This window comes from Camelus bactrianus, chromosome 3 (genome assembly GCF_048773025.1).
Source record: "Camelus bactrianus isolate YW-2024 breed Bactrian camel chromosome 3, ASM4877302v1, whole genome shotgun sequence".
NCBI classification, from domain to species: domain Eukaryota; kingdom Metazoa; phylum Chordata; class Mammalia; order Artiodactyla; family Camelidae; genus Camelus; species Camelus bactrianus.
Genome location: NC_133541.1, coordinates 95586817 through 95605150, shown reverse-complemented (window position 1 = coordinate 95605150; position 18334 = coordinate 95586817). Strand labels below are relative to the sequence as shown.

The 18334-nt window shown below is 48.4% G+C and overlaps 1 protein-coding gene and 1 pseudogene across 1 annotated transcript in view; one reads left to right on the top strand and one right to left on the bottom strand.

The window, feature by feature from the left end:
* Positions 1-3034: 3034 nt before the first annotated feature.
* Positions 3035-18334, bottom strand: part of CATSPER3 (cation channel sperm associated 3) — a 38250-nt gene continuing 22950 nt past the window's right edge. Inside the window, exons 3-8 of the mRNA XM_010971641.3 lie at positions 11840-12079; positions 6389-6571; positions 5545-5685; positions 5047-5166; positions 4009-4163; positions 3035-3140 (exon numbers count right to left, since the gene is read on the bottom strand). Coding sequence (XP_010969943.2) covers positions 3035-3140; positions 4009-4163; positions 5047-5166; positions 5545-5685; positions 6389-6571; positions 11840-12079 — 945 coding nt within the window. The remainder of the gene's footprint in view (positions 3141-4008; positions 4164-5046; positions 5167-5544; positions 5686-6388; positions 6572-11839; positions 12080-18334) is intronic.
* Positions 12646-18122, top strand: LOC123613241 (proteolipid protein 2 pseudogene; annotated as a pseudogene).

Below are 18334 nucleotides of genomic sequence, written 5' to 3'. Positions count from 1 at the left end.
TTCAGAGCCACCAACTCTCTCGAGAGCCTCTGGGGCAATGAAGCAGGACAGGCAACTGGAGGCCAGGGGCAGAGACCAAAACAGGAAGAGATAGAGCTGAGAGCAAAGCCTGACCTGGTAAGGGCAGTTCATCTTAGTAGGTGTCCTGTCTCACCACACTGGAAGAAAACATAAAGATGTGCAGTTTCCAGCATCTCAGTACTGGAGTTCTAGGGGCTGGCTGGAATAAAGAGGAGAGCTTATAGTCTCAGTCACTGACTGGATTTCCATTTTATAGGGACTGCTTCCTGCTGGTAGAATCAACAAGCAGTTAAAAAAAAAAAAAAAATCCGGCCACCTTCCAAACACCTCTAGCCTTGGATTCCGTATCCTTCCTACAAGAGCTGGGGGCAGCCCTGGGCATGACCAGAAGACTCAGGGCCAGGTCTCCGGCATCCCATTGCAGCTTCAACCACCTGGCTGGCAGGATGGAGATGAGCGAGCCATTTGGGGGCAGTCTAATAGACCCTGGGGCGGGGGGTAGGGAGGAGGGTCCTGCTTTCCACAGCCAGGCCTGGGCAAGCAGAGCCACTTCTGCCCCAAGCAAATCAATTGAAAGCCTCAGCCAAGCCTGTTTGAGTTGGTGACAGCCCAAATGGGAATTCCAATCTGCCAGTATTTGCTCTGCAGGCAAAGAGAGCCAAACAGAAATGCTGCTTTGGGACGTGGCGCCAAATATCCACTGGCTTGTTCTGACAGCAGCGCTGAGCCAGCCCTCTGCACATCACCCTCTTCCGGCTCTCAGTTCTGTGAAAGCCTTCTCTGCTCATGCCCTTAAAGGCAGCCTGCCCTCGGCCATGCCTGGGGCTTCCCTGCTGGGACCTCCTAGCTGCTCATCCGACGCTGCTCCATCTGGACACCCATTCACCCCTCCACCCCCGCAGCTTCCTGACCTCCACTTACTGCCTTCAGCTCCATAATTTCACCCCCACCACTTCACTGTTGGTCGGTCGAGTGTCTCTCAGCGCCTGACCAGCACAGCCCACCACCATAGCTGGTCACACAGCACAGGTCAAGTTGACAGCCAGGAAGCACGAACAATAGTTGACTATGTCTTCTTTTTTTTTTTTACACTCTCACATGTATTTCATTGGACTTTATAGCTGGACACTTTAATCAACCTATTTCTCAGAGGAAATAACTGAGGTTTCCAAAGACCAAACACTTTGCCCAAGGTCACCTGATTAAGGAATCCAGGTCTCTGGACTCTAAAACCATAGTACTTATTAACTTATCTCTCTGAGGAAATTTTTTAAACTTTTGTTCACTCCCAGAGGCCTAGGGCAACTCCCAGGATTCTGGGGTGAGAACAGGTAGAGGTGTTTTCAGATCCCCCAAGCAACACTGGCACATCCAGTGTGGGGCAGCTGGCAGTGTCTGCTGTGTCCCAGTCCTGAATCGGAGCCACTGCCTGAGGCCTGGGTGCCTGTGGACTGGGCTGCACCTGCCAGAGCATCCCTAGAAGCCCCCAGCCTGGAGTCAACCCTTCATAATTAGGCCTTGGATGCATACCCCACTTACTTCAGGCCTACCTCCCAGGGCACTGGCACAAAGTTCTCTCCACCCCAGGAAGCAGCAAGGCCACATGCGCTGCCCTCGGAAGCTCCCCCACAGCATGGTGATCGGTCTCACGCCCCAGAGCCATCCTTCTTGGCACCCTTGCACACAATTCTCAATTTGGTCCTGAGTGTGCACATTTGCAAATGGAAATAATTTGAGCATCTTAGAAGACATGTGCCCTCTGCATTCAAACAATTACTATCACGTCCTGAGGGAAATTTTCTCTCATCATATCTGGTTGGATGACTGTCTCCACCCTACACAACTGTGGGCACCAAGAGGGCCAGGATGAGACCATGGATTTCTCATCACAGAACCCACAGCACCCAGCACAGCTCAGGAAATAGGAATCAGATGGATGGATGAAACAGCAAGTAAAGGTTTCCTCTGGCACTTGTCCCCTGGCCTCAGGGGTGCTGTCATCCAGGCCCGGAGACCATGGACCACCCCCAGGGGACTCTGGTCCAGTCATTCTCAATTCTACATGTTTTCTACTGACCTGACTCCCCAGAGTGGGTCTGCGCCTTTCTGCACACACCAGCTCTACCCAGAACTCATCTGTCCTCTGTCTAGGACAGCACTGCTAAGGTAACAGGCATCAGGAACACTTCCCAGCCATGGGAGCAAAGGGGGCACTGCTGGGACCCTGGCCAGTTGGGAGCAAGGGCCGCCATGCCCCACCTGGGCCTTCAGATGGCTCCATCATAGCTGGACCAGGGTGGTGCCAGGACCTTAGTGACTCTGGCAGTCATTTGGCCAGGAATGACACGAAAATGCCACCTTTTAAGTGAAGACTTCTAACTAAAGGGAGGGTGCGGACCAAAGTACCCGATGCTGCCACTCCCCTGGCCCCTGCATGAGGTACCCCCTGAGCTGCCTGCCCACACAACAGAATCCTGCCAGTCAAGGCGGCACCCCGTGGGCACCACCATCACTGTGAGTCTAGGAAAAAGCAGAGGAGAATTCCAAAGTGGGGGGGGGGGTGTCTCTACAGCAGCGAGTGCACAGAGAGAGAGGTGGCTCTGCTAGGTGTAGGGACACCCACACAGACATGCCCAGCAGAGCTTCCAGATCAGTAGGGCCACCCAAGTTCAAAGGAGCCATGTACTCTCATGGGACAGCTGGAGGTCCTTCTGGGTCTGGGGTCCTTAGGTGGCTACCCCAGAAGCCCAATGGGTCTTTGCTGCTGGGATCAAGGGAGGAGGGAGCCTGTATAGATTCTAGATGTGGCCTCTGGCCAGGGTGAGTCTCGAGCCCTCCTCTCCCCACTCCCAAAGTCTGGCTGACTCCAGGGGCACCTACCCACGCCTAACTCCCAAAGGTGGAAAAACACCATGATCATAGCAACTGTGGAGAGGCCAACTCAGAAAGCCTGTGTTTAATGGGTACCCGGCACAGCCTGTGAGACCGTTGGTGCCTAGGTGCCCACACCTAGCTACTTATCATCCACCTTCTCCGAGGACTGCGACTGCTCCTTCTGGGGCAAGTCTTCAAGCATCAGCCTCAGCACATGCACCATCTCATAGTACAGCTCCTGAAGCCTGGAGACAGAGGGAAGGGGGCCTGAGCTCACAGGTGGGCTGCACCCGGCCCTGCCCCGCCCCCTGCATGTTCGCCACATCTAGCAGGTGTGGAGTCAAAGAAGAGCAAGGACTTCAGGCTCAGATCAGGCTGGGTGGGAAACCTGGGTCTGCCACTTTACCTGTGACCCCAGGAGCAAATGACTTCACTACAGGGTCAAGCTGGAGACAACAGACTCCTGGGCTCTGAGTGAGGGGATCAGATGTGCCCAGACACTGCCTGGCCCACTCTTGATCCTAGGTCCCCTCCTTTCAGTTCCTCCAGTCCACGAAGCCCTCTGGAGGGCTTTTATTGAGAAACCAGGCTAATCATGTCCCTCCCCTTCCTGCAGTAACAGCCAGTTACGATCCCAGCTGACTCCCACTGAGCACTGGCCAGGGCCAGGCCAAGCTCGGAGCTTCATAAACACTGCTTTCCGAGAATCAGCCCCTCCTGTGACAGGTGGGAAAGAGACAAAGACCCGGCCAGAGTCACACAGGAAGCAGTGGCAGAACCAGGCCAGGAGCCTCAGCTTCTGTCTTGTCAAGACAGGGCTCTTTCCTCTGCCCTCTGAAAAGAGCTTAGTGGGGAGGGGCCTGAAGAGTCAAAGGAGCCAGTATTAAAATATGGGTCAGGGGTACTAGGCAGGGCCAGGGGAGTAGAGTCCCACCAGCCATGGGCCTGTCTACACAGCAGCCCAGTCCCATGCACCCCCAAGAAAGACCTCGTTCCACCCACCCTGCACATCGGCCACCGCCCCCCTTGCTCTCGCAGGGTACCCTCAAAGAAGCCTGGGGACCAGGAAAGGCCTGGCACCCGTGGGCCAGGGTCAGCGGGGCTGGGACTGACTTGCTGATGGTAGCATCCTGGTTGTCCAGAGTGGACAAGTAGACATCAATGAAGGGTAGGCTGGTGCCGAAATCGTCCAAGACCATGGGGTCAGTGTGCCGCAGGGTCTTCTTGAAGTTCTCCACCAGCTCAGCAAAACTATAGTCAACATTTTTCTACAGAGAGGAGCATAAATATGAGAATGAGAATGAGAATGAGGAGGAGGTGATCAGGCTGCACAGAGACCTGGGGACCCTCCATGAGGCACCCAGGCAGAGGCCTGACCCTGGTCCCAGGATGAGCCTTGAGCCTAATCACAGGTTCACCCCAACCCCTTCTGGGCCTGGACCCCACTGACTGAGGTCACGTGGTGAGCCAGCATCACTGACATGAGGACAGGTGACTCAGGCAGAAATCGGTGAGAGCCTGAGCATGGCTTAGCCTTTCACCCTGCTCTGGACAAACCTTGGGCACATCGAGAGAGGCGGATGTCTCCATCTCAGAGAGCAGGCTGAAAAGGAGGCACTGGCCACATGGGGGGAAACGGGGTAGCGCCCAGGGCTCAACACAGGGGGCTCAGAGCACTCAGCTGAAAAGGGAAGGCTTCCGCCCCACTTCACAATTGTAGCTTGCAGAAAAGCCCCAGCCTGTTGTGCTCACTCTCCTTCTGGTTTAGAAAAACCAAAGTTAGTAACACCTGTCAGGGCTTCTATGGCCTCACCCACTCAGCAGACAGGTATCCAGCCTGCCTGGCACCCAGGGAACCCTCAGGAACAAGGGTGCTCCAGGCAAAGGGCCCAGCAGTGGAGTTCTTCCCATGAAGGAGAAAAAATATCAAAATCACAGCACTCGACACCAGAAGAGGCTCGGAGAAATACAAAAATGCCAAGAATAAAGTCTGATTCTGAAAAGCACAGGGGGTGAGTACCTGACTTAACAAATGCCACAGATGTCCAAGGCCACCTGCCTTCCACATGGGCCACAGGGCCCCTTTTTCTGACCAGTCCTTCAGCGCTGACTATCCTTCTGCTTGTCCGCCTGCCTGTGGAGGTCCCTTACCTGTGTCTGCATCAGCTGGCTGACCTCCTCCTGCTGCCGCTTCAGAATCGCCTGCTTCTCCTCCATCAGAATCGTGTGTCTCTCCAGCGTCAGCTCCCGCTCAAACTTTTTCATGGAATTCTGAGGGTGGGAGGATGGAGGGAAGGTGTGGGCCCTCACTGCGTACCCCACCCCCCATCTTCCTTCTCCTCCAGCCTTGCACTGCTGCTCAGGCCCCTCAGCAGGAGGACCTCCCCCCATTGGGGGCCAGCCCCCAATTCAAGCAGCCAGTTGCAGCTGCAGTGATTTCTCAAGCACCTGTCCTGCTGGCCACCAACATGAGGTGGGGAGAATGCACGGACTCATGGAAAGTTGGGCTGGGGTAGGGAGGGACCCACCTGGCCACCTCTCCTCCACTCTAGGAGGGAGACAGCTCAGGATCCTCCCTGGAGACTGGGCCCACAGCTCCACCTGCCATACCTTACCCCCACCTCCCCATCCTTACAAGTGCCACCTCACCTCAGTGTGAATGATCATCACTCCCACAAACATACTGAGGAAGACGAAGGAGGCGAGCAAGATGAAGATGATGGTGAACACCCGGCTCAGAAGAAAATTCCGGGCATCCAGCTGCTCCTGCAGGTCTGTCCAGCCATCAACCTGTTCAGGCAGAGCACAGTATGCTGGTGCCAAGACCCAGAGGGGCAGGCCTCATGCTCAGCTCCCCTAGGGGAGCCCCAGCCCCACTGAGGAGTAGCCTGGTTCTATTTGCATTTCAGCCCCTCAACACGTTCCTAATCCACTGACTCCAGTGCAACACGTGCTGGCCTGGTGATGCAGGGCCCCACAGGGTAGGGGCACTTCTGACCAAGGTGGCCTGAGGGCTCTTCTCCAAAAGGTCTCCCATCCTTCCCAAAAAGACACTGCCTCTCTTCCAGGTCCTCCTGTGGAAAGACTCAAGTCTTGAGTCTTTCCACAGTCCAACAGAATCTAGACTTCCAGACTTGGGCTAATGCAGGCTTATTCTGGGTGGATTTGTGACAGCCTGTTCCCGAAAAGGCTATGTGACATGGGTTTCATGTCTAAATGAAACTTAATCCAAATGAATTATCTTTTGAGAACTTTTTGAAAGTTTTACAACCCTGTGAGACAAATAAGAATGCTCTAGGGAATCATAAGATTAGAGACAGAGATGGACTCCTGGCCAGGGCACTGGCCTGTGCTTAGCCCTGGGAGGCCAGCCCAGCTAAGTGCCTGAACATGGGGGAGGCCCCATGTGAGGCCCAGCATGTCCACACACTCACACCAGCAGGCAGTCACTTCTTGAGGCCCCTGCCCCCAACACCGTTCCCAAACACAGTACCGTGGCCAAGCTGAAGAGGGTAAAGAAGGCCAAAGCCAGGTTCCCCCAGTTATCCAGGTCAGCCCTCTCTGAAACTCCAAATAGGCAGAAGCCCAGGATAGCGAAGATGTACATCAGGACGAAGAACAGGATGAGCACGGAAGCCACGATACTGGCTATCTGCCCCACAGAGGTGATGAGGGTCTGCAAGGCAGAGGTGCTGGGTCTAAGCCAGGCTGCCAGGCCAGGCTGGGCTCAGAGGACAGAGGTCCAGTGTGCCCCAACGCCAGTTGTCCCCAGCATCCAGTGCCTGGCACATGGTAGATGCTCAATAAATGGTTGTATGATGAATGAACAAATGAATGAGTGAATGGGAACTGTGCCCAGATGAGGGCTGCCCCAATTTAACAGTGGTTTACCAATACCTGGCCTCCACACTCAGTCACCCATGAGCAGATCGCCTGTGCTGCCCCCAGGGCGGGGGTAGTCCCCCGTCAGCACCACTAACCACTCCACCTGAACCCCAGGCTGCGTCTGTGGTCATCCCAGGATGTCCTGCTCCTGCTTCTCAGCTGAGGGCCAGCCCTGAATGATCTTCCAGACCCAAGAAGAGTAGCAGAGCCACCCTAGGAGTGGGAATGAAGAGGGCTGAGGGACCTGGCTTCCCATCCTTCCTGGGCCCCATTTCACAGGAAGGTCTCCACCTTGTGACCTCAGGCTTCCCCTGTGAAATGGGTGTTTGCTTGTCTCATCTCCCACTCATCATTCATGCTTTATGCCCGTGTCCTGCCTATACACGGTCACCTGCCTGGACACTGACACTGACACAGACATCATGTCAAGGCAGATAGATGTTATTACTCTTCACATTTCAAGATGAGGGATCAGAGACTCAGAAAAGCAAAGTGCCTTGGCCAGGGTCACACTGCAATACAATGGCAGAGCTGGAACTGCCCTTTGCCTTGTGCCACCACCGCCAACCACAAAAGCATATTTTACTAAGCCAAGAAACTGTTTATTGACTTAACACTAGGGAAGGAGGTACTGATAGAGCTGGGACATGGGACAGTGAATTTTTGACAGTTTGAGAGTAATTTGGGAAGCACAGAGATAACCCAGAAGCACTAGGGCTGCCCTGCACATGAACTGGTTTGGCAGCCGCCTGCAGGGGCAACCGCACACACGACGCCTCCTTCCTCTCCTTGGGGGAAGAAAATAAGTGTTTGAGAATTAATTCCAAAAGAATTAAGAGGTAAAAAAATTGCCTCCAACCCTGCAAGAGAGATAGAACTTCTTTCCCAAGAACTGTTAAGACTGAAGAGGTAAGAACTCACGAGAAACGCAGCAATGGGACGCAGTTTACAGGTGAGGTCTGTGCGGGCAGGGAGGGGCAGCGCCTCGTGCAGGAACCCAAGGCACCACAGAAGGATGGGGGAGAGGACTGGCTGGGTCCCCTGCTTCCAGGCTAGTCTGCAGGCCCAGCGGTGCCTGAGGTCAAAGCCAAGCAACCTTGAGAACAGCCACGGAGAAGATGTCACGCTCCCTGGAAGCCTATGTGGGACTGGCTCCTGCCAGCTGGCCTTGGCCTCGTTCTTCCAGCACCATCCAGGCAGGACCCACTGGTCTGCAGTCCAGGGTGTGCAGGAATCCAGTCCCAGAGACAGTTGCGCAGATCCCCATAGGCTGGTAGCTCCTAACCTGAGGAAGTCGGGAGCCTTCTAGGCCTACAGCCTGGCCCCAGGTAGGTACCTGATTCTGAATTTCCCAGTTCTTTGGGGAAGCAATTCCTAGTCCCCAGTTCAGCTCCCCTGGGCTGAGTCAAGCGGCAGCTGCCCTCTGGGTCCTGGGGCATTCCAGGTATGGAGAGGACTTCCAGGGAGGGTAGGTGCCCAGACCCCGTCCCTCTGACACGTGGCAGATGATGGGCCCCAAGGAGGAGGAGGGAGGCGGGGGGGGGGGGCCTGGGCTCCCACCACAGCCAGGTGTCTGAAGGTTGTTCTTCAGGCTGAAATGGAGATGAACAGGGACAGTGTGGCCATTGGCTGCCCAGCTAACAGAACCTCTCTGTGTATAAAACAACACGGAACAATTTCCTCACAGTGCAAGTTTATTGCCATGGGTCAGAAGGCAAAATGTCAATTTAATTAATCAGAAAAAAAGGAGCAAAAGTTTGCCAGAGGGCCCTCTCTGGGCACTGAGCTGAGGCTCCATGAGAGCCTCATTTAGACATCAATGAATATAAATTAACACATAGGTACAAGGTCCCACCTTTGGCACCTCCAGCTCCCCCTGGCCAGCTAGCCAGGCCAGGGTACAGAGGGCATCCCCAAAGCCACAGAAGAGCCACCACCAGGGGGTCTGGTGGTCCCCAGGGAACAACTTTTGGATACAAGGCTCTGCTTAATGACAGAAAGACCCTGAGGTCAAATACGGACCATATGTCTATGCACATGCTGTGTCTGCGTGCCCATGGGTCACTGTGCATATCTTCGAGGACAAAAGGCTACGCAGAGGCCTATGGACACCAAGCAAGCCAGGCGGAGCTGTGGGACAGGCCTTGGCCAGTGAGGAGGGCTGTGTGCCCTGCACTGCATCCCTGGGCTGTCCTCGCCAGGCCCCAAGACTCAGGCTTCCCCCCCTGACCAGGCTGCCATGACACGACACCACAATGCACCCAGCAGGTAGTCAGTGCCCTCAGCCTCACAAGGGGACACTCTGGGTCCCTGCCCTCCCCTCAAACCCCAAGACAGAAGCCCCTCCTGCCACTGGTATTTTCTGTGTCCTCCCTGAGCAGCCCTGGACTTCCAATCCCTCAGCCCATCACCATCACCTCCATCCTCTCGTGACTCCTGCAGGTCTCTGGCACCCTCATTCTACGGTGATCTCTCTCCTGGCCTTCCCTGAAAATCTGCTCTTGCCTGAGGACGTCACTTCTTAGAAGCTCTCTTGAAGGAGGCTGCCTGTCCCCCAACTGACCTGATTCAGGAGGCCACCCTCTACCTCATCCTCGGAGCCCTGGCCTCCAAGGGCAAAGCCCCTGCCTCTGGGCAGGGCCAACCTTCCACCTTCCCACTCCTCTGCTTCAGGCTTCACCCCATCGTCCTGTCATCATCCTGGGGGCATTCAGCATCTCACTGGACACCCACCATCCCCCAGGCCTCTTGTTCCCTTGACTTCCTCATCTCCAGTGACCCTTGCCCCTGCTCCCTTGGTGCCCAACACCCAGAAATCCAGGCTATACTCCCCACTGTCTAATCACTCCCTCACTCTGAGGTGTCCATCTCCCAGCACTTACCCCTCAGGGAGCTCCTGTCTTTCCTGTCCACCTGCCTTACTCTCATCCCTCCCTGACACAGATTCTAATACCCAGCCCCCCAGACACTCCCCTTCCCACTAGGACACATTATCAGGTCTATCTCTAGCCCATGAACAAGGGGGGCCACTCTCAGGTGTGAAAGGAAGGATGCCATGATTTGAGGTACACTTCAGTGCTTCTCCCAGCTGCTAGGGCATTTCTGCTCCAGGGCTCTCCTTAGTGTGGGAAGCCACTGCAGGAACCCATGGAAAGGCAGATGGTGATGGAGAAAAGATGATGGCTGTCAGGGTGAAAAGACATGGGCAAGCCAATAACGATCTAGGAGGCCACACTACAGGACTACAGAGAGAGGAGTCAAAGCCGACACTCAAATTTATGACTTGGCAGTTGAATGGGGGTGGGAGACACCCATTACCAAAAGACAGAATACAGGAGGAGGAGTCAGGTTGGGGATTTGAGAGTGGAGGTGGGAGGAGAGTGATGACTTTCAGTTGAAATGTGTTGAGTCTAAGGAGCACGTGAAATATCCAGGAAGCAGTGAGGTCCAAAGTTCAAAGAGAGAGGTGTGGGCAGGTGAAGAGCCCTGAAAAGTGGAAAAGGTCACCCAGAGAGAACATAAGGAAGGAGAAGAGATGGGAACTGAGGACAGAGTCCTGAGAAAACCACCCTCATGGGCCAGGTAAAGACAACATACACCCGAGAAGTCACACCCAAGGGGCTGGAGGAAAACCAAGAGAAACTGGTAACGGGAGGTTGCTGGCAACCTCAGAGAGGCTAGTGACTGTGGAGCTGAGGGAGGAAGACTGGGCATAAATGACAGATAAGGAAGTGGGGCCTGGGAGCACAGACATGGTGCGTCGCCGTGAAGAGAAGGAGCAGGAGGACAGGACTCTGCTGTTTGGGAGAAGACGCACACCAGGTGTATGACAACATGACAGCAAGACATGAATTAACGGGGTCTGTGGCTGGAGGCGCTCTTTACCACCCCCCTTTTCTTCTCTACCCAGGTCCCTGAGTGTCAGTCCTAGGCCCTAGATAGACAGACCCCCAGCTGTGCTAGGGGCAACCTCTTCAGCAGAACAGGCTGACACACCCTAACTGATCAAATAGGTCCAAACCAGCCCCTTCCTGGAGAAGCATGGATGCTGAGTGCAGAGCCAGGGCCAACACACTGTGGTCAGGATAAAGGCCCAAGGGCAGGCTTGAGTCACCTCTGAGGTTTGTTCTGAAACCTGTGAGTCAAGTGAAGGCTGGTCACCCCCAGACTTCTCGGGAGGAGCAGCACTTCCAGGGCTGCCTGAACAATAATGAGACCGTTCCCATCAAGAGAAGCAGGAGACTCTTAGTTTTGGGGGAAAGCAGTGAGTAGCCAGGACCACCAAAGATTTGGAGACTCCTGGGCATGTAGTTCAAACCCTATAGTATGGGATAGAGGAAAAGACCAGATGGCCTCTGGAGTCAGACGCATCTTTGAAAGCTCAGCTCTGGCATCTGACTACTGAGTGACCGTGTGCCTCAACTTCTTCATCTGTAAAATGGAGCTAATACCTTTCCTACCATTGTTTTAAGATTAAATGAGGTAATTAGAGATTATCATACTAAGTGAAGTAAGCCAGAAAAAGACAAATACCATATGCTATCACTTATATGTAGAATCTTAAAAAATGACATGAATGAATTTATTTGTGAAATCAAAACAGACTCACAGACGTAGAAAACAAACTTATAGTTACCAGTGGGGAAGGACGTAGGAAGAGATAAACTGGGAGCTTGAGATTTATAGATACTAATTACTATTTATAAAACAGATAAACAACAAGTTTCTCCTGTATAGAACAGGGAACTATATTCAATATCTTATACTAACCTATAATGAAAAACAATATGAAAACAAATATATGTACATACATGTATGACTGAAACATTATGCTGTACACCAGAAATTGACACATTGTAAACTGACTATACTTCGATTAAAAATTTTTAATTTAATTTTTAAAAAAAGATTAAATGAGATATTATAGGTAAAAATCAATCTGCTACAAGGAGGATGCAATCGCTGGGTGAGAGTAGTGGCATTATTACATCATCGGGGCTGCTGAGCAGATCAGCCCTATGTCCTGCACTCCCAGAACACGGCATCCCCGGTTACTCACCCTCATGCCGCGGCTGTAGGTGATAATCTTAAGAATGCGCAGGGACTGAATGCCTTGAGCAATGTTTATGTAGGGGTAGTATATGCCCATGATCTTGGGGATAATGTGGGGGATGAAGACAATGAAGAAAATGACCACGTCCAGCAGGTTGTAGCCATCCTCCCAGAAGCCGATGGGGTCTGCGTAGAGCTTGATGATGAACTCGGAGATATATATCGCCAGAAAGAAGAACTCTGAGGCCTGTGGGGTGGCAAAGTTTGGAGAGTCAGACCAAGCTGCCTATTTCTCCCTGCCTGGGTCCCCCAGTCAGGTATGTGTGTGTACCCCTAAGTCACCCACATAAGACAGAAACCAAGCACAGTCCATGGACACAGACTGTGTCTGATTCCCTTCTACGTCTTCCCTACCCTGTGGCCCTAACACTAGGGTTTGAACCAGGGCGCTTGGGAACCACTGACAGACAGGATGACTACCTACGCATCTCAGGCAAACTGCATATGTTTCCCAAGAGAAGACCCCAAGAATCTAATATCCAGACTTTGGGGAATATAGTTGAACTACTGAGATATCCACTTTACATACATCCACTTGTCTTTCTCTTTCTGGGTTACATCACTTAGTATGATAATCTCTAATTATCTCATTTAATCTTAAAACAATGGTGATGTGAACTGATTTACATTTTTAAGAGATCTTGGTGGAAAAGAGACTATGGGGGAGCTGGCAGGAATAGCATCTGGGAGGCAGGTTAGGGAGGAGGCCATAGATGGTAGAAGAATGATTTCTAGCAGTCATCCGTACAAGAGATGAGGCTGGAGTGCAATGGATCGGGTGAGAGTGCAGAGAGGAAAAGAAGAGGACAGATTCTGGATGGGCTGTGTAGGCAGCAATGAGAGGACTTGCTGATGGACTCGGGGACACACAGCAAAGAGAGAAGGCAAGGAAGACTCTGGTGTTTCAGACAGAGCAATTGGGTAAACGTGGATGCTTTTAAGTGAGATGAGTTTGGGGTGGGTTGAAGTGGGGCTAGAGAGAGTTTCTGCAGGGAAATAAAAATGCTTTTGAGATATACCACCTTTTAAATATACGTCAGATGCTGTCACTGGAAATTGTAGCTCCAGCCACAACTATCCATTTGGATAGCATGAGGGTAGTGTTACTTGTCCTATATACTTGTATTTGAGATCTCCACATGGCAACCATTTACATATACTTTTATGTTTGTTAACTACAATGTAACATTAAGATACACAAAAAGGTATAAAGAATAATATAATGAACAACCCTACACTACCACCCAGCTTAGGAAATAAAATGTTACTATTCTAGGCAGTGCCTCTCATTGATCAAATCCCCTTCCCTTCCCACAAAAATAATCCTGTTGTAAATCTGGAGTATGTCTTGCTCATGTATTTTATACTTTTACCACATACGTATCCCTAAAAGTACATTGTTTTGCATTTTTTATACACTACATAAATTGCACATATAATAAAGTATTCTTAAGGCAATTTTTTTCATTTAAAATTGTAAGATTCATCCATGTTGATATATGTAAACCTAGTTGAGTGTTTCACCACTTTTTTGCAATTCTGTTTGTGAAAATACTATAATTTATTTATCCAGTTACCTGCTGAGTGATAGAGTGATATCTAGCATGTTTATAATCTTCTTTTCTTTTCTTTTCTTTTTTTTTATAAAGGGCAGCTCTTTGGAAAGGGACAGATGCATCTTGGGTGGAGTTGGGCCTTTAGGTCCACATGGGTACATGTACATGTGAAGCCCCTAATGTTACAGAGCAGAGCCAGACATGCAGAGACTTCCACTGGTACTCTTATGACAGACTCCACAAGGTTAGACCCAAATATTGCCTTATTTTTTTATATGCCTGGCATAGTGTTGGTAGGTGACTCTTGAACTAATCTTAGAGATTCTTAAGGGCAAGAGCTTTAGCTTTTTTTTTTTTAACATTTTTATATTGAGTTATAGTGATTTTAAAATGTTGTGTCAAATTCCAGTTTAGAGCACAATTTTTCAGTTATACATGAGCATACATATATTCATTGTCACATTTTTTCTCGCTGTGAGCTACCACAAGATCTTGTATATAATTCCGTGTGCTCTACAGTATAATCTTGTTTATCTATTCTACATTTTGAAATCCCAGTCTGTCCCTTCCCAGCCCCCGCCTCCTTGGCAACCACAAGTTTGTATTCTATGTCTGTGAGTCTGTTTCTGTTTTGTATTTATGTTCCTTTTTTTTTTTTCAATTCCACATATGAGAGATCTCATATGGTATTTTTCTTTCTCTTTCTGGCTTACTTAGAATGACATTCTCCAGGAACATTGTGTTGCTGCAAATGGCATTATGTTGTCGGTTTTTATGGCTGAATAGTATTCCATTGTATAAATATACCACTTCTTCTTTATCCAGTCATCTGTTGATGGACATTTAGGCTGCTTCCATGTCTTGGCTATTGTAAATAGTGCTGCTATGAACATTGGGGTGCAGGTGTCATTTTGAAGTAGGGTTCCTTCTGGATATATGCCCAGGAGCGGGATTCCTGGGTCATATGGTAAGTCTGTTCCTAGTCTTTTGAGGAATCTCCATACTGTTTTCCACAGTGGCTGCACCAAACTGCATTCCCACCAGCAGTGTAGGAGGGTTCCCTTTTCTCCACAGCCTCTGCAGCATTTGTCATTTGTGGATTTTTGAATGACGGCCATTCTGACTGGTGTGAGGTGATACCTCATTGTAGTTTTGATTTGCATTTCTCTGATAATTAGTGATATTGAGCATTTTTTCATGTGCTTTTTGATCATTTGTATGTCTTCCTTGGAGAATTGCTTGTTTAGGTCTTCTGCCCATTTCTGGATTGGGTTGTTTTGTTTTTTTCTTATTAAGTTGTATGAGCTGCTTATATATTCTGGAGATCAAGCCTTTGTCGGTTTCATTTGCCAAAATTTTCTTCCATTCCGTAGGTTGTCGTTTTGTTTTATTTATGGTTTCCTTTGCTGTGCAGAAGCTTGTAAATTTAATTAGGTCCCATTTGTTTATTCTTGCTTTTATTTCTATTGCTTGGGAGAGTATTTTTGAGATGTATGTCAGATAATGTTTTGCCTATATTTTCTTCTAGGAGGTTTATTGTATCTTGTCTTATGTTTAAGTCTTTGATCCATTTTGGGTTTATTTTTGTGTATGGTGTAAGGGAGTGTTCTAGGTTCATTGATTTACATGCTGCTGTCCAGTTTTCCCAACACCATTTGCTGAAGAGACTGTTTTTATTCCATTGTATATTGTTGCCTCCTTTGTCGAAGATCAGTTGACCAAAAGTTTGTGGGTTCATTTCTGAGCGCTCTATTCTGTTCCATTGGTCCATATGTCTGTTTTTGTACCAATAGCATGCTGTCTTGATTACTGTAGCTCTGTAGTATTGTCTGAAGTCTGGGAGAGTTATTCCTCCAGCCTCTTTTTCTTCAGTAATGCTTTGGCAATTCTAGGTCTTTTGTGGTTCCATATAAATTTTACTACGATTGTTCTAGTTCTGTGAAATATGTCCTGGGTAATTTGATAGGGATTGCATTAAATCTGTAGATTGCCTTGGGCAGTGTGACCATTTTAACAATATTGATTCTTCCAATCCAGGAGCATAGGATATCTTTCCATTTTTTAAGTCTTCTTTTATTTCTTTAATCAATGTTTTATAATTTTCCGTGTATAACTCTTTTACCTCCTTGGTTAGATTTATTCTTAGGTATTTGATTACTTTGGGTGCTATTGTAAAAGAGATTGTTTCTTTACTTTCTTTTTCTGTTGAGTCATCGTTAGTGTAAAGAAATGCAACTGATTTTTGAATGTTAATCTTGTAACCTGCTACCTTGCTGAATTCTTTGATTAGTTCTATTAGTTTTTCTGTGGACCTTTTAGGGTTTTCTATATATAGTATCATGTCATCTGCATATAGTGACACTTTTACCTCTTCTTTTCCAATTTGGATCCTTTTTATTTCTCTCTCTTGTCTGATTGCTGTGGCTAGGACTTCCAAGACTATGCTGAATAGCAGTGGTGATAGTGGGCAGCCTTGTCTTGTCGCAGATTTTAGTGGGAAGCTTTTGAGTTTTTCACCGTTGAGTACTATGCTGGCTGTAGGCTTGTCATATATAGCTTTTATTATGTTGAGATATGTTCCCTCTATACACACTTTGGTGAGAGTTTTTATCATAAATGGGTGTTGAATTTTATCAAAAGCTTTTCTGTATCTATTGAGATGATCATGTGGTTTTTGTCCTTTCTCTTGTTGATGTGATGTATTACATTGATTGATTAGCGTATGTTGAACCATCCTTGTGTCCCTGGGATGAACCCCACTTGATCATGATGTATAATCTTTTTTATGTGCTGTTGGATTCTATTTGCTAGTATTTTGGTAAGGATTTTTGCATTATGTCCATCAGTGATATTGGTCTGTAATTCTCTTTTTTGGTGGTGTCTTTGCCTGGTTTTGGTTTCAGGGTGATGGTGGCTTCATAGAATGAGTTTGGGAGTATTCCCTCTTTTTCAGTCTTCTGGAAGAGTTTGAGAAGGACTGGTAGGAGTTCTTCTTTGTATGTTTGGTAGAATTCCCCGGTGAAGCCGTCCAGTCCTGGACTTCTATTCATAGGGAGGTTTTTGTTATTGCTATTTCGATTTCATTTTTAGTGATCGGTTTGTTCAAGTGGTCAGTTTCTTCTTGATTCAGCCTTGGTGGACTGTATGTTTCCAGAAACTTGTCCATCTCCTCTAGGTTAGCCATTTTGGTTCCATATAGTTTTTCATTATATTCTCATATGATATTCTGTATTTCTATGTTATTTGTTGTAATTTCTCCATTTTCCTTTCTTATTTTGCTTATTTGTGCTCTTTTTTCTTCTTTGTGAGTTTAGCCAGAAGTTTGTCGATTTTATTTACTCTTTCGAAAAACCAGCTTTTGGTTTGATTGATTTTTTCTTTTTTTTTCAATCTCTATTTTATTTATTTCTTCCCTGATCTTTATTATTTCCTTCCTTCTGCTGACTTTTGGGTGTTTTTGCTCTTCTTTTTCTAATTCTTTTAGCTGGTGGATTATATTGTTTATTTGAGATTGTTCTTCCTTTTTGAAGAAGGCCTGTATCACTATAAACTTCCCTCTTAGCACTGCCTTTGCTGTGTCCCATAAATTGTGTGGTTGTATTTTCATTTTCATTTGTCTCAAGGTATTTTTTCATTTCAACTTTGATTTCATCATTGACCCACTGGTTTGTTTGTTTTTTTTTTTTAATAGTATGCTGTTTAATCTCCATGCTTTCCTTTTTTTAATCCTTTGTTTCTCTGTAGTTGATTTCTAGTTTCACGGCATTGTGGTCAGTAAAGATGCTTGAGATAATTTCTATCTTCTTAAAATTGTTGAGGCTTCTTTTGTGCCCAAGTACATGATCAATCCTACAAAATGTTCCATGTGACCTTGAAAAGAATGTATATCCTATTTTTGGGGGGTGTAATGCTCTGAAAATATCCACCAAATCTAATTTTTCTATTGTATCATTTAGTTTCTCTGTTGCCTTATTTATTTTCTGTCTGGAAGATCTGTTTAGTGATGTTAATGCGGTGTTAAAATCTCTGACAATGATTGTATTCCCGTTTGTAATTTTCTACTACTGCAAACACTATGAAAGTACAAAAAGTTTGAGCCAGACTGCAGGGCCATTTAAAAGGCAAATTTGAGTCTTCTTCCCAGATTAGGAGCAAGACGGTGAGTGTGCAGTGTCCTCGAACCTGTTAGCCAGTGACAAAACCCTCCATGCCCCCTAAGGATTGCAGCCAACACCACAGGGGATCCTGACTGCTTTTCAGGTCCCCAGCTGCTGGGCCACCTGCACCAACATTTCAAGCACCCAAAAGGGAATTCTCCCATTTGCTAAGACTATATTGTGCCTGGTTATTTCAATCTGCCTGGTCATCAGGATACTCCTTCCTGTCAGTAACTGAGATGGTCTTTGCCACTATCTTCTTTATCATCTACATGTGTTACCTGCACACCAAGACACAGATTATCAACTGGCCTTGGAGTGATCTCTTCCAAACCCTCACAGCGGCCATCCTCTACCTGACCATCTCCTTGATGAGAGAGGAAACCACTCCAAAATCCTTGCAGAGGTCCTGGGCCTAATCACTGTGTGCCTCTTTGGCTATAATGGCTGCATTGCCTTTTCCGTGTAGCAGCAAAGACACTGCAGCCCCACTGACCCTGCAGATGGCTGGGTGTAGTAAACTTCCTTCATTTCTCTCTGAAACCTGCAAATAACACCTCTGTGGAAATAACTCCTCCCTGCCCCTACCACACTGCCAGCCAACTCCCAAACCCACATTTTACTGTACACACGTGTACACTCTGTTCCATGCCTAGAAGCAGAATTACAGAACTGTAGAACATCAGCATCTTCAGCTTCACTGGATGTTGCCAAATTGTTTTATGAAGC